Source organism: Nuphar pumila, chromosome 10 (assembly GCF_984573655.1).
Source record: "Nuphar pumila chromosome 10, dmNupPumi1.hap1.1, whole genome shotgun sequence".
Lineage (NCBI taxonomy): Eukaryota > Viridiplantae > Streptophyta > Magnoliopsida > Nymphaeales > Nymphaeaceae > Nuphar > Nuphar pumila.
Genome location: NC_143258.1, coordinates 36,183,823 through 36,198,153, shown reverse-complemented (window position 1 = coordinate 36,198,153; position 14,331 = coordinate 36,183,823). Strand labels below are relative to the sequence as shown.

Below are 14,331 nucleotides of genomic sequence, written 5' to 3'. Positions count from 1 at the left end.
CCTTGATTCAAACATAACAATTTTCCCCCAAGTTTTATGCTTGCCCATGAAAAGTTGTTCAGGTTTGCTAAGTTTGTTGTTCAGGTTTGCTGTTTCTGCTTTATTATATGCTAGAAAATACTAGTCCTTAAGGACAGGTCTACCGGCACTTATCATTTGACAGAGAAGGAAAAAGGGGTTGAAACTGATAAATAAGAAAAGCCATAACATTAGATGGCCAAAACATTCTATCTTTAAAGCCAACAAGAAAAAAGGAGAAGCAGCAAACTCATCCTTAACTAAAAATTTCTGCAGCACTTTTGTAACCAGAAGAAGTCTAAACCAACAAAATTGAAGTTATGATGATAATGATCTAATTATGACTTCCATGGTTATTAAACATTTGAACCAAGTCCGGGTCCAACATATATTTTTCTTAGATGCCGATCTTAAAATAAGATTCAAATGTATAATCAGATTAAATTGATTTAGATATTGTGTAATAAGTTCCATGTTCAATACATATCACATGCTATGTTAAAAATGAAATTAATTTAAAAAACCTATCAAAATATTGATTCATTTACAATGCTTAAAAATGAAAACATTTTATATTTTACAAAGTTTGAATAGGCTTGGTAACTTTACAAATTACCCATAATTTAACTTATCCTCTTGGTAATCTCATGCGTTCATGTGAAATGACAGACACTACTAACATAGGTGGATCTAAATGGACGATCAAGTTTGGGACTAGGTCTTCTTTTGAGGATAAAGTTTAGGACTAATTCAGACTTTATGTATAAAAATGATGTTGTGTTGCCTCTCTCTCTCTCTCTAACTTTAAAAATTACCTATAATTTAACTTAAGGAAACCTTCAATATGGTGCATAATTTAACTTTGGTAGAATGTTTTTCTTTCTCCTAGAGAGAGAGAGAGAGAGAGAGAGAGAGAGAGAGAGAGAGAGAGAGTTTTAGGTTAAAACTTTTGGGAGTGCATGTAGTTGAACTTCCATCAACACCCTTTAGAAAAAAAAAGACACGATAGCTGAAAAAAACGATCCAAAGAGCTGTTGAATGCCTGGGTATGGGTACGTGACACAACCAATTAGGGGTGGCAAGGTTGGCGGGTCGACCCGTTTATTAAACGGGTTTGTTTTTTCCAAACCCGAACCCACCTAAGAGGCGGGTTGGCGGGTCGTGTCGGGTTTTGCCACATCACATGACAGCAATCCATGTGGAGCCGCTCTCTTTTGATCTCAAGTCTGATAGCTGTCATGTCCTTTTTTTTGTTGTTGCCATCTCAGGGAAGGAAATTTTAAGTTATTTATCTAAATAACAATTGGCATATGATATTCCCGTAATCTATAAAGGAGATTTGAGATATTGTTTTAAAGCAATGGTGCTGTGGTAGGGGCTACCGTTTTGCCCTTAATTCCAAATAAGGCCATGCATTTCTGAAATTTTAAATATGACCCAAACTTTTGGCTCGCCCACTTAAAATGGTGCTCAGGCTCAGCTCGAGCTCGGCTAGTGTTCAGGCTCGGCTTGTGTCGAGCCTGGGCCAAGCTCAGTTCGAGGCGAGCTTGGTTCGGACCGAGCTTGCCTTGTTCAGGATCTGGTCATGCTCCGCTCGTTCAGGCTCGGGTTAAGCTCGGTTCAGTGTCATATTTGTGGTCGAGCTCGGTTCTTTTTTGTATACAAACCAAATAAGCTTGGTTGTTGACCACGTTGGTGGTCAAGAATCGACATTCAAAGAACCCCACTACCCTACATGTGAATGCAAGCGTGCATAAGAACAACGTCTGGTCTCTTATTACTTTTAAAAGATGCAAATTTCTAATAAAATAAGAGATCAATATCAAAAAAATACTTGGGTAGTGTAGCACTGGTAGCCCATGGCAACCAAACCAGGATCTCCATTCAAAATGAGACCCCATGTGATTCGGAATCACCTGATTTTGAATAACATGTGATTCTGATTCATGTTTTGAAAGGGGTAACGGAACATACTCTAAGCAAGCTTGGCTCAGGGAGGGGAAAGAAACAAAGAGGATGAAGAAGAACAAATGAAAAGAGAGACATAAAACCTTTAATGGACCGGAACTCGGAGTGTGGTAGCGATGGCGTTGGAGGGGGCATCGGATAGGGCGCCGAAACTCGGAGTGTGATGGACCTGGTGGTGGACCGAGGGGGCATCGCGTCAGCCGTTGGAGAGTGGCGAAGGGGTTCCGGGAGCAGGAGGGAGAGAGAGAGAATAGTTGTCGAAACTCGAAAGGGAGGAAGAGAAACCCTAAGTTTCCTATTCGACTTTCGAGTTTTAAAAGGATGAAAGTGGGGCCAATGTGCAGCTAGTGATGGGGTATTTACCTTGGAATATAAAAAAAAAAAATTGTTATTGACTTAATTACACATCATTAGCTATCGCAAATAGGAATGCACACTAAACCGATCCTAGCTTGCAACATATTTGTGCGAAGGTAAGGAGGTTCACAATATATTTGTGCAAATATCAGGAGGCTCACAACATATTTGTGCGAACGTTAGGAGGTTCACATGCAAAGGTTAGAAGGTTTATAACATATTTGTGTGAACGTGAGATCTGCACAAATATGTTGTGAAAGGTAAAAATGTTTTAAAAAATTCAAGAATCAGAATTTTGAGCATGGAGACAATCTTGGTAAATTGTGAAGCCTTTTTGAAATTGCACCATTTTATAAAAACAATATAGTTATTTTTTTTATTTTTCTATATATTTGAAAAGACATATACCTTAAAGAGGTTAAAAATGAATATTAGTATTTCTGTTTTAATAAATTTATTTTCATCAAAGTTAGCTGTAAAATTTTCCAAGTTTTGATTTGGGAGATAGCAATTAGGGTATGAAATGTGGATTGCATGATTCAAGAAATCTTAAAATTAAAATTGAAATTCGTGGATTTGAGAAAGTCATCGTGCATGTGTGTGGAAGTACCTCTGACTCCAGCCAAAAAAAAAGAAAGGCGGCAAACATTGAAGATAGTTGGCTTGTGGATTTGACAAATGCTACCTATTTTGTACATAATGTCAAAATGTGGAAATGAGAGAGAGAGAGAGAGAGAGATATATTTTCAAATCAAAAGAGATTGCTAAAAAAGGAGTCACGTGGTCGACTCAAGGCTCATAGTATGCATTTTTCTTGTGAGATATGCATGTTGTTCATAGCATATTATCTTGATTATTAAATGTTTGATATCTTATGCATGTCATTCATATATAATTATTTTGATGTGTGATATTGTAGTTTTATCATATACAATTCATAATTGTTTCTTGTGTTATAATTTATTTAGATTTTTATTTTTATTTTTTGGATGTTTTTTCTAAATATACATTATGATGTGACACGTATCTTATTTTAGGGACGCCTGATACTGGTTACAATATGTTTTTTACAACCTTGCTTGATGTTTATGAAATTTCATATCAGACCTCGGTTTGGCCCGAGTCCCCATTAAGATCCATAATTTTTTATATAGAATACATAAAGAACTATATATTATTTTACCAGGTCTGATGTGGGTCCATTATGTCAACCTTATAGGACCTGAGTATGGATTTTACCTTTGGTAAGTCTAGTTAGACCTGATCCCAAACTTGATAACAGTACCTCAGAGTCAGATCTAGATCTGGATCCACTAGGTCCAGTACCTTGACTCACCTTAGCCGCCCCCCCCCCCCCCCTTCAATCTATGAAACCGAAGATAAAGTTTCAAATTTCGGATCTAACTTTTGTCCTTTTATTAATAAAAGAGTTCCTCTAGAAGCATAGTAGGTAAGGAAAATGCTTGATTGAATAAGAAGCCACGTTACCAAACATCAGCCACCCACGTATAAAGTTCTATCCATTTGTTTTCTAGCTAATTCATGAAACTTGACACAAGTACACCTAGTTGTCTTACTTGGTTGGCTCGGATCAGGCTCGGGACAGATTTTGGAAATCAGGTATAAAGCTAGCTCAAGGGCTCCGCTGATCTGGTAGGAGTGACTGATGAATGTCACCAAGTTGACCGGACATCATGAGCTCGAAACCCACAGGTGGTATCCCTTACTGCAAGGTTGAAGCTGAATCTACCCCTCGATGGGTGGGGGACCTCTAGGGTTTTACCAACCACAGGCCAGCTAATGTGTAAAAAAAAAATCAGGTCTAAAGTTTTTCTTTTAAAAATCAGGTCTAAAGTTGGATGCCCCAAGAGGAGTTGGCGTAGTGTGGGATGGGGCCTTGGCTGCTTGACGGGCAGTCAAGGTTCGATTCTCATGTGTGTCGCCCCTCAACATAGGCCCCGGGGGCCGGGATCCTAGCCTCGAAGTTTTACGCTGCTGGCAAAATGACCGTAGGTATGGCAGGCTGAGCTAGCACCACCAGGTCTTTGTGCCGGATGCGGTTTCTTTGGGTTATAAATTCAAAAAAAAAAAAAGGGGTCTAAAGTTGGATCTGGGCACAATCCAACACAAGTCCATCCCAGTTTGAACATGACTGAACTTGTAAATCTGTATGATGGGTTCGGGAGTAAATCGTGTTGGGTACAGTCAGATCAATTTTTAGATGGACTTAGTTTTTAATCGAGTTCAAAAATTATACATGTACGTGATCGGATTTGGTTCAGGTTTGGGTTTGGGTATGACTTAGAATTGTACTCATATGTCTTAATAGGTTCTGATATGAACTGCACTGGGTACAAACAGGAAAATTTTTAAATAAACGGTTTTGTCACAAACACATTCTTTAATTGGGTAGGTGAAATCATGAGGAAAGTTAAGTTATTCTTAATTCGGGTTAAGACATTGGTTTGGGTCAGGTATATAAACCCAACCCAGTTACACCCTATGAAAGTTGGGTTTTCTGAATTGAAACAGGTTAGTGCACGCTTGTGATGCCCTATGAAAGCTGAATTTTCCCAAGATGTTGTGGTCACAAATCACATTTACAGCACTTTTTCAAGTTTAAACATGAGAAAGTGCAGCTGGTGTATTTGGTTCTCACTCGAGAATGCAGCTCTTGCCTTCTTTGAAAACTTGAGAAAGTTGGTCACAAGATCCTCACTCCTTGATCAATTTTCTCAAGCTTCAACTTTGTCAAGTGGCTAAATCCCACTTTCCCTGACTTGAATAAAAGTGGATTTGTGGATTCAGAAAAGGCAAAGTTGGGAGATCAAATTGCATAAGGATTGTAATTTTCCAACATATATATGCAGCATAAGTGGGGTTCTCAAATTCAGGCCTTATCTTTCCTGGACACAAAAAGTCAAGTTGCATTCATAATAGCAATAAAGAATAAGAAATGTCACAATTAGGGAGCAGCTGAAGTCAAGGGTAACCTTCAATGCCTTCATCTATCTATGTGGTGAATAGCATCTTAGTTTTTTTTTTTATACTAGAAGAGGCAGTTCCAAGCGCAGAGACCTGGCTCAGCCTGTTGTACTTACAGTCTCTCTGTTCATAACAGCCTAAAACTCCGAGGGTAATCAACTCCAAGGGCTTACCCCTCGACGCCATGGAATCGCCAAGCTTCGGCTTACGCAGAGGAGTGACGCCCATGGGATTTGAACTTAGACTGCCCATCAAACGGTCTAAGATTCTAGGCCCCCATCCCACTACGCCAACCCCCTTGGCTATAGCATCATTCTTAGTTTCGTCTTCGCTTTCAGCAGTTCATTCTCAGATATGTGCTACAATGCCATTTACCTAGAGTTTAAATGACACTAAAAAACCATATAGAACCCATTTAGATCTCTTCATGGTGTTTGGATTTTTACTTTTTAATAATGATGAAGTTCATGGATCGGGTCACCTGCACCCAAGCCCACCAGATGAAGGCCATAATCTTTAAATTCAAGAGAAAGAAGATGCATTTCATTTGGCCGTAGCAGTCATGATGGGACGGTTGTGTTGCTTTCTTTCTTTATCGTCTCTATTCTTATTTCTCCCTGGTCCCTACCATGTGCCACTGAATACACCGATGGCTTGTCGGCAGCCTAGATCTTTTAGCTCTTATTTTTTTGTTCATAAATGTTTTTTTGTTTTTATTGTTCATAGATGCTCAGTCCTATCACCAACTCTTGGGTCTTGCCCATTCATCTTCGTTATGCACATACCGTGCATGAGTCTCCAGTAACCAAAATATTACATAATTTTTTGATATAATCGAGGAACCACCTTGATTACTGACATAAACCCGATTCGAATTTACGTGGAAAATCTACTTCAAACTAGATTGTCTAATAATATCTAATTTTATCTAGAAAAACAAGAAAATAATTGAAAAATGCAGGAGGGTAATTAAGAAAAGAAAAAGAGAATAACTGATTCATATCCTAATTCAAAAAGAATATGGGTGCTTATTTTCAAGTTAATCTTGTGTAAAAAAAAAAAAATAGGATGCCGTTCATCTATGTGATGAATAGCATCTCAAACACCATTCTTAATTTTGTCTTTGTTTTCAGTTCATTCTAAAATATGAGCTAGATCACATTTATTTAGAGTATAAATGACACTAAAAAGCCATGTAAAACACATTTAGAAGGTAATTGATCTCTTCATGGTGTTTGGAATTTTTTCTTTCTTTTTTTAATGAAGAAGTTCGTGAAGCAGGCAAGGCAACCTCCAATTAGGGTTACCTGCACCCAAGCCCACCAGATGAAGGGCATACTCATTAAATTCTACGGAAAGAAGAGGCGTGCTCATTTTGGCCGTTGCCTTTAAGCCTATGGTCTCTCTCTCCATAATTGTGCTTAGTCCCTACCATGGTTTGAAAATTCTGAATCGGCTTCATATTCAAATTCAACTGCTTGATTACAAAATCTCTCGCCTGTAAAATAAATGAAATTTTTTTATTTCTGAATTAAACAAACTACATTTGTTAAAAAGATAAGACTTATTCTAATAATATTGATCAGACATAATCATTCAATATCAAAACACAAAAAAATTAAAAACTAAAACGGTTCTGAATGAACCCTACTAGACCCGTTCTGCTTTGCTCCGCTCCTGCATCAATTACTATGTGAAATTATGGATATAAAAACCTGACCTCACCTCAAGCAACCTGACCGTATGATACGTATTATACATCTGATTAATGAAATTTTCATTTTCCTCTAAAAAAAGAAAAAGAAATAATCAAAATAACCTCAGAAGGGGTGGCATTTTTTGAAAATGTCCAACTATGTTTCAGAACAGAATAGGAATGTGTTTTCAGCAAACAAGTTGAACTTAATTTTCAAAAGCGGCAGACTTTGTTTTTAATAATTCTAATTTGAAAAGTAAAAGTGATATCTTCAGTCCCCAAAAAAGTAATTCCATATTCTCAAAATTGGCACCACTAGCTTTTTAATGTGTTTGAGGCAGGCACTTTAATCGATTGAGCTGCTAAGGTTAATATAAAGGGTTTAAAGTTAAATTGACCACACACACACACACGTATAAACTCAGACTTGAGTTGCAGAGTTGTCAAGTGAGCTCGGTTAATTTTCCAACCATGGTGTGTACCATGTTGCGCTTAGACCGACTCTCGGGGTGCTAAGAGGCGGCAGTCACCATTGGTGTGCAGTAAGTTTCATGGCTCCCAGCGATCAAGAATTCAAGATCATGGACTGTGATGTTTTGTGACAGTAGGCAAGAAACTTGGAGATTGTGAATTTTACTTGCATGATGCAGTTCCTGTAATTGACTTAATTATGGTCCTAACGCTCCAACCTCTAAGTCTTCTGTTAGATATAATTGACATTTGGTATAGTTGATCCTTCTTCTAATCCAACAGTATCTAATCTTCGTTCTATAAAAGGTGCTGCAATATAATTTCAGAAAGTCGGAGAAGATATTTCCCACCCCTATCTCTCTCTCTCTCAACCAATTTACTGTATTCTATCTCCGCCCTATAGAAGCTTTGTTCGTCCTTGATAAGTCAAAGGCTGCTAGCCATTCAAACACCAAATCACAATACTTTTCAGCCTTCCCACATGCTCTCTCTCTCTCTCAACCAATTTTCTATAGCCGACTTATAGAAGCTTTGTTCGTCCTTGAATAAGTCAAAGGCTGCTAGCCATTCAAACACCAAATCACAATACTTTTCAGCCTTCCCACATGCTCTCTCTCTCTCTCTCTCTCTCTCTCTCTCTCTTTCTCCTTGTGGGTGCAATATATAAAGGCCAATTGAGCAGTATCATTTCACAAAGGGCACATTGCTTAACTTGAGCCATAATCATGGGTGTGAAGTGCCTTCTCCTGCTGCTGCCTCTGCTTCTCATCCTCCCCTCTAGTCATGAGGCTCTTCAAATCGGTTTCTACAACACATCATGCCCATCTGCTGAAACCATAATCCGATCGGCCGTTGCGAGCGCCGTGAATGCCAACCCGGGCATTGCAGCTGGCCTTATCCGGTTGCACTTCCATGACTGCTTTGTGAGGGTAAGTTTCTATTGCTAAAAGAAGATGATTTTGAACTTGGCAGGAATAATACATTTTGGCAAGAAAGAGAGTAGTCCATTTAGGACCAAAGACTGCGAAATGAAAAGATTGTTATACAAAAAAGAAAAATACAATTTTGTGGTTACATTTTAGCAAAACTAATAGGCATACACAATGTCAATATCATTATTTTCTCCTTTCTTGACCGGAATAGCATTACTTTCTCATTTGCAGTTAACATGAAGCAGGGCATTTGAGTGCCGTCCATCACAAAGATGGACGAGCCTCGAATATTTTTGACTGTTATGATACTCAAGTTACTAACCACAGCCTTGCTATATATGGGATTTCAGGCAGAGAGCCACGGATTTTAGCTCAGAGCTAATGCCAAAAAGCTTTTATCCTGAAAAGATCAACAAATAATAACTCGAAAAAAACAGCAATATGCGTGATACTAAAAGAGCAAAAGAAATACGAATACATAGTTATCGGTAAGTACCTCCCTAAGGGGGAAGCGTGCTCTCCCGAAGCGGGAAGTGCCACGCTTCCTCCAAATATGGGGGAAGCGTGCTTCCCGCCCGCATACAAGATCACTTCCTCCTCACTTCCATTTCGTTTTCCTTTCACTTCTCGCTACCTTTTTTAGTTTTCCTCCCTAAAACCTTTCTTTCTTCTTTTATTTTTGTGTTTTTGATGTCACTATTTATTTAATTGTTTTAGCTTCTTCTTCATTTCTCACCCGATACCCTATTCTTTCCCTCGTTTCCCCTTTGTTTCTCATCATTTCCTTCATGTTTTCTTTTTTAGCTTCTCATGCGGTTTCACACTCGCTTCCAAAACGAATCCTGCTTTTGTGCTTCATATTATTTCTTTTAACACTCGATTCCTTCTGCTTCACGCATTGCTCTTTGTATCCGTTTTGCTTCCTGGTAACTATGTACGAGTCACCAACGAGAGCTCCTCTTATCTGGCAGGTGCAAGTTCAAAACCCAATACTATGGTTGTATAACTGGTGGGGGGTCTGACTAACCCCAGCTTGCCTATCAAAAGAAAACTATGTACGAGTCATCTGTAATATGCTCTGAATGCCATACTTTTTGGGTGTGAAAAAAAAAAAAACAAATTGCATTGAATTACTTGCGAACGACTCTCTTGGTAGAATTTAATGTTATTTTGAATTTCGCGTCATTTTGGAGATTCATTTCACAATTGCTTCCACTTCAGGGCTGCGATGCCTCGGTGCTCATTAACTCCACAGCCACAGCCAACGACACAGAGAGGGACGCGGTCCCCAACAGCAGCCTCCGAGGGTTCGAGGTCATCAGAAGTGCCAAGGCGCAGCTCGAGTCTACATGCCCGAACACGGTCTCATGCTCAGACATCCTGGCCTTTGCGGCCCGCGACAGTGCCGCCTTAGTCGGGAACATCAGCTACCAGGTTCCATCGGGCCGGCGGGACGGACGCATCTCGATCGGCAGCGAGACCACCGACCTACCCCCACCTACTGCCAACATAACCGAGCTCATCGAGCGCTTTGCTAAGAAGAACCTGACCGAGCTGGACATGGTTACCCTGTCTGGGGCCCACTCGATAGGGGTGTCCCACTGCGTCTCCTTCACCGACAGGCTTTACAACTTGACCGACGGCACGAGCCAGGTGGACCCCACACTGGACCGGACCTATGCGACCTCCCTGCAGGGGCAATGCCCTTCCAACAGCACGCCCACTGACACGAAGGTGCTGTCCATGGACACCATCACCCCCAACGTCCTTGACAACAACTACTACGTGGGCTTGACCAGGAACCTGGGGCTCTTCACCTCGGACCAGACCCTGCTCACTTCCAACACCTCCCTCGCAATGGTATGTATATCCACTACCATAACTTTTGTAAAATGGCCAACTTGTGTTACTGATAAGTCTGTCAGATCATTTAGAAAAGCATTTTTGACATCTTAACTATGACAGGTGAACATGCCATGTTTGGTTGCATATCTATGGTATTAGAGATCGGACATGCTCACTTGGACACATACCAACATTATTTTACTATTTCTCAATAATTTTTTAGTCAAAAAAAAAATTACAATCTCGTGTCCACGTGCCAGCTCTTACCCATCTCTTTGTGACTTGATGCACTTCATAGAATATAAAAAAAAAGGGGGGGGGGGGAGATTTTATCCTGTGATATATTCATAATTTATACTTCTCACAATTAATTCGGAGGCTGTGGACTAAATCATTTTATTGTAACATGTCAATACAGGTGATGGGCAATGTAAACAATGCAACCAGGTGGGCAATCCTGTTTGCCCAATCGATGGTGAAGATGGGGGCCATTGATGTGCTTGAAGGCAATCAAGGTGAAATCAGGAGGAACTGCGAAGTCATCAATCCCACTACCATCAACATTCTTCTGCCAGAGGCTAAAGAGGATTCTCAAGTTGCTAGCAGTTGAGATTTGGCTGAGAGGGGGATCATATATTTTTGCAGCTTTTTTAATTAGTGTTCATGTCAGGCAGTGTTTCCAATCATAAGATGTGTCTACTGTGAACGTGTATGAATAAGATGTTGCTTTTGTAAGTTTTGATAAGATGGAAATAGTCATAAAATATAGGTTTTGTGAGTTTTAATAGATTGAGATGATGAATTGACCATGATCATACATATCATAAGAGACCCATAGTGATTCCTAGAATAATTGGAGTAAAATTGGAATATTGTACTCGGCTCACAATTTTACGCGGCTGGGTCAGCTCACATTTTAGTCGGGAGCCAATCTAGAGTCACTACAACAAAGCAGTAGATTAGCAACGACCACATTCTGTCGCTAATCCGTCGCTAACAGGCGTAGCGATGGATTAGCGACGACGAGGCGACGGTATGCTAACGTCGCGAATTTTTTGACGCTAACTGGCGACGGATTTATTCCGTCGCCAGATCCGTCACTAATTGCGACGGACTAACGAGCGCTGTATTCCGTCGTCAATCCGCCGGTACTAAACGACGACCATGGCTTGGCGACGGATTTACGTCCGTCGCTAGGCCGTCGCTAGATTTATATGAATAGCGACGGATGGTTCCGTCGCTAATCCGTCGCAAACACGAAAAAAAATTAAAAAAAAATTATTTGAAAATTAAATACCGAGAACGGTATAATTTATATTTCCTGTAAAATTTATATTTCCTGTAAATAAAAAATAAACCACACAAAAAATTCCATATAAAAAGAATCTACAAATCGTTCCACCTTAAAATTAACAAGTTTAATTATTTACAATTCAGCAATTACAATTAGGAAACATAAAAAAATAGAACTTCTTCAACACAGTTTTCTAATCATCGCCAAGATTTTGTGCATCTTCTTGTTCATTGCCTTTATCTGTCCCTTCAGCTCCGCTACGCTGATTATTGCTATCAACCTACACAAGAAAAGAACAATCAGTATTGATAAACAAAATATAATGAAATAAATTACACACTATATGTGATTCTATCATGTGCTCATGTGTGTTCTAAGGCAATAAAAAAACTCTATATGTGATTCTATCATGCTCATATGTGCTCTAATTAAGGTAGGCAAAAAGTTATATATGTGATTCTATCATGCTCATATGTGTGCTAAGGCAGTCAAAAAATTGAATATGTGATTATAGCATGTTCATATGTGTTCTAAGCGGCTAGAAAAACTCTATATGTGATTCTACCATGCTCAGATGTGCTTTAAGGCAGGCAAAAAACTATATATGTGATTCGATCATGCTCGTATGTGTGCTAAGGCAGTCAAAAAATTGAATATGTGATTATAGCATGCTCATATGTGCTCTAAGGCAGGCAAAGCAAAAAAATTTATATGTGATTCTATCATAAATGATATATGTTCTAAGGCAGTAAAAAAACTCTATATGTGATTTGTGCATGCTCATATGTGTTTTAAGGTAGTCAAAAAACTGAATATGTGATTATAACATGCTCATATGTGTTCTTAGGCAGTCAAAAAACTGAATATGTGATTATAGCATGCTCATATGTGCTCTAAGGCAGGCAAAAAAACTTTATATGTGATTATAGCATGCTCATATGTGCTCTAAGGCAATAAAAAACTCTATATGTTATTATAACATGCTCATATGTGCTCTAAGGCAATAAACAAACTCTATATGTGATTCTATCATGCTCATATATGTGCTAAGGCAGTCAAAAAACTTAATATGTGATTATAACATGCTCATATGTGTTCTTAGGCAGTCAAAAAACTGAATATGTGATTATAGCATGCTCATATGTGTTCTAAGGCAGTCAAAAAAACTTTATATGTGATTCTATCATGCTCATATGTGTTCTTAGGCAGTCAAAAAACTGAATATGTGATTATAGCATGCTCATATGTGCTCTAAGGCAGGCAAAAAAATTTATATGTGATTATAGCATGCTCATATGTGCTCTAAGACAATAAAAAAACTCTATATGTTATTATAGCATGCTCATATGTGCTCTAAGGCAATAAAAAAACTCTATATGTGATTCTATCATGCTCATATGTGCTCTAAGGCAGGCAAAAAGTTATATATGTGATTCAATTATGCTCATATGTGTTCTAAGGCAGACAAAAAACTGAATATGTGATTATACCTGAGAGGGACCTGGAATCAAAGATCCCCTGTTCAGAACAGCAGCCTTGATCTCATTTCGGAGAAAGGGGGCGACGGTGTCATGGAAGTAGTTATTCAGTGATTCCGTAACGATCTGGCGTACATCATCACCGCAAAGAATAGTCTGCTGCTTGGAGCTTATGTCGGCGCAAGAAGTCGGTGAGCCGTAACTGGAAGAAGCAATAACTGGTGAAGTGTTCATATTACTCCCAAACCCGAACACGCGACCTTTTTTGGGTTCACCTACTGCAGTCACCCATGCTGTAGGATCAAATGATGGATGCTGAGTAGCGTCATCGCCATATCGCTCTACCATCTGTTGCTCATATGCCTCCTACAAAATAATGTTTAAAGTATTCATTAATAATTAATGATAACATTATGATAACTTGCATATATATTGCAATGATTATTAATAGAATAAATACATACCGTTGTCGTTCTCGCCTTCTCTGATACGAAGACTCCCGTGGTCTTCCGTTTATGTGTTTCAACAAATACATCCTTATATGGTACACTGCCTCCTTTTTCTGCTTCCTGCGAAGTTAAATGACAAAAGATTTAGTACACAAGTTTGCAACAATACTTATAAAATTAATATTATATATTGATGAGTTACCATTTTCTTCAGGTGGCTCCCAAATGTCTTAGATCCACCTGTCTGTAGATGGGCTTCGGGCATCTTCGATCGATTTTGTGCAGCCTTCGCAGAGCAATTTCTAAATGCATCTCCTGCCCACTTATCGCACATTTCATCCCAGTAATCTCTCCTGATTGTAATAGGGTCATGGCCCTTCCACAGTAATGGATCATCTACTACGCCAGATGCTTTTTTTGCTGCAGTCTTCATAGTGTGCAGCATGTCTGCAAATCGATTGGCAGCCACCTTCTGCCACACCTTCCTTGCATCATTTTCTTTCACCGTAGTTGCGAAGCGATTTAAAGCCTACAAATATTTTCAGAAAGTTAGTAGACATTACTTAAATAAATTAAATATGAAACACATTAACTATGAGGAACAACTGTATACCGTGAATGAGGACCACAATCTGTCTAACAGCTCCTTTGGGTACTCTTTCCATTGAGCAACCGGTCCTGGTAGATGTTGAAGAAGCGAATTTCTAATCTCCCGTACTACTTCTTGTAGCTCAAACCTCGTGCTGCAAATGAATTGTTACACAGTAAATATCAATATAAAATATTTATAAGATATGCAATAATTGAAAACAAAATACTTACGGTCGATTATCGATAT

The 14,331-nt window shown here is 39.0% G+C and overlaps 1 protein-coding gene across 1 annotated transcript; it reads left to right on the top strand.

Annotated features, from left to right (window-relative positions):
* The first annotated feature begins 8,177 nt into the window (after positions 1-8,177).
* Positions 8,178-11,087, top strand: LOC149826658 (peroxidase 5-like). Its single transcript, XM_090018925.1, has 3 exons — positions 8,178-8,424; positions 9,649-10,287; positions 10,691-11,087. Exons 1-3 carry the CDS (start codon positions 8,221-8,223, stop codon positions 10,880-10,882), a joined length of 1,035 nt encoding a protein of 344 aa, XP_089875051.1. The 5' UTR covers positions 8,178-8,220; the 3' UTR covers positions 10,883-11,087.
* The last annotated feature ends 3,244 nt before the right edge of the window (positions 11,088-14,331 follow it).

What these genes read in the sequence shown, in the direction of transcription:
- LOC149826658 (XM_090018925.1), top strand. Translation starts at nt 8,221, where the DNA reads ATGGGTGTGAAGTGCCTTCTCCTGCTGCTGCCTCTGCTTCTCATCCTC. An exon ending in TCCATGACTGCTTTGTGAGG is followed by an intron (nt 8,425 to 9,648) that starts GTAAGTTTCTAT and finishes CTTCCACTTCAG; the next exon opens with GGCTGCGATGCCTCGGTGCT. An exon ending in CCAACACCTCCCTCGCAATG is followed by an intron (nt 10,288 to 10,690) that starts GTATGTATATCC and finishes ATGTCAATACAG; the next exon opens with GTGATGGGCAATGTAAACAA.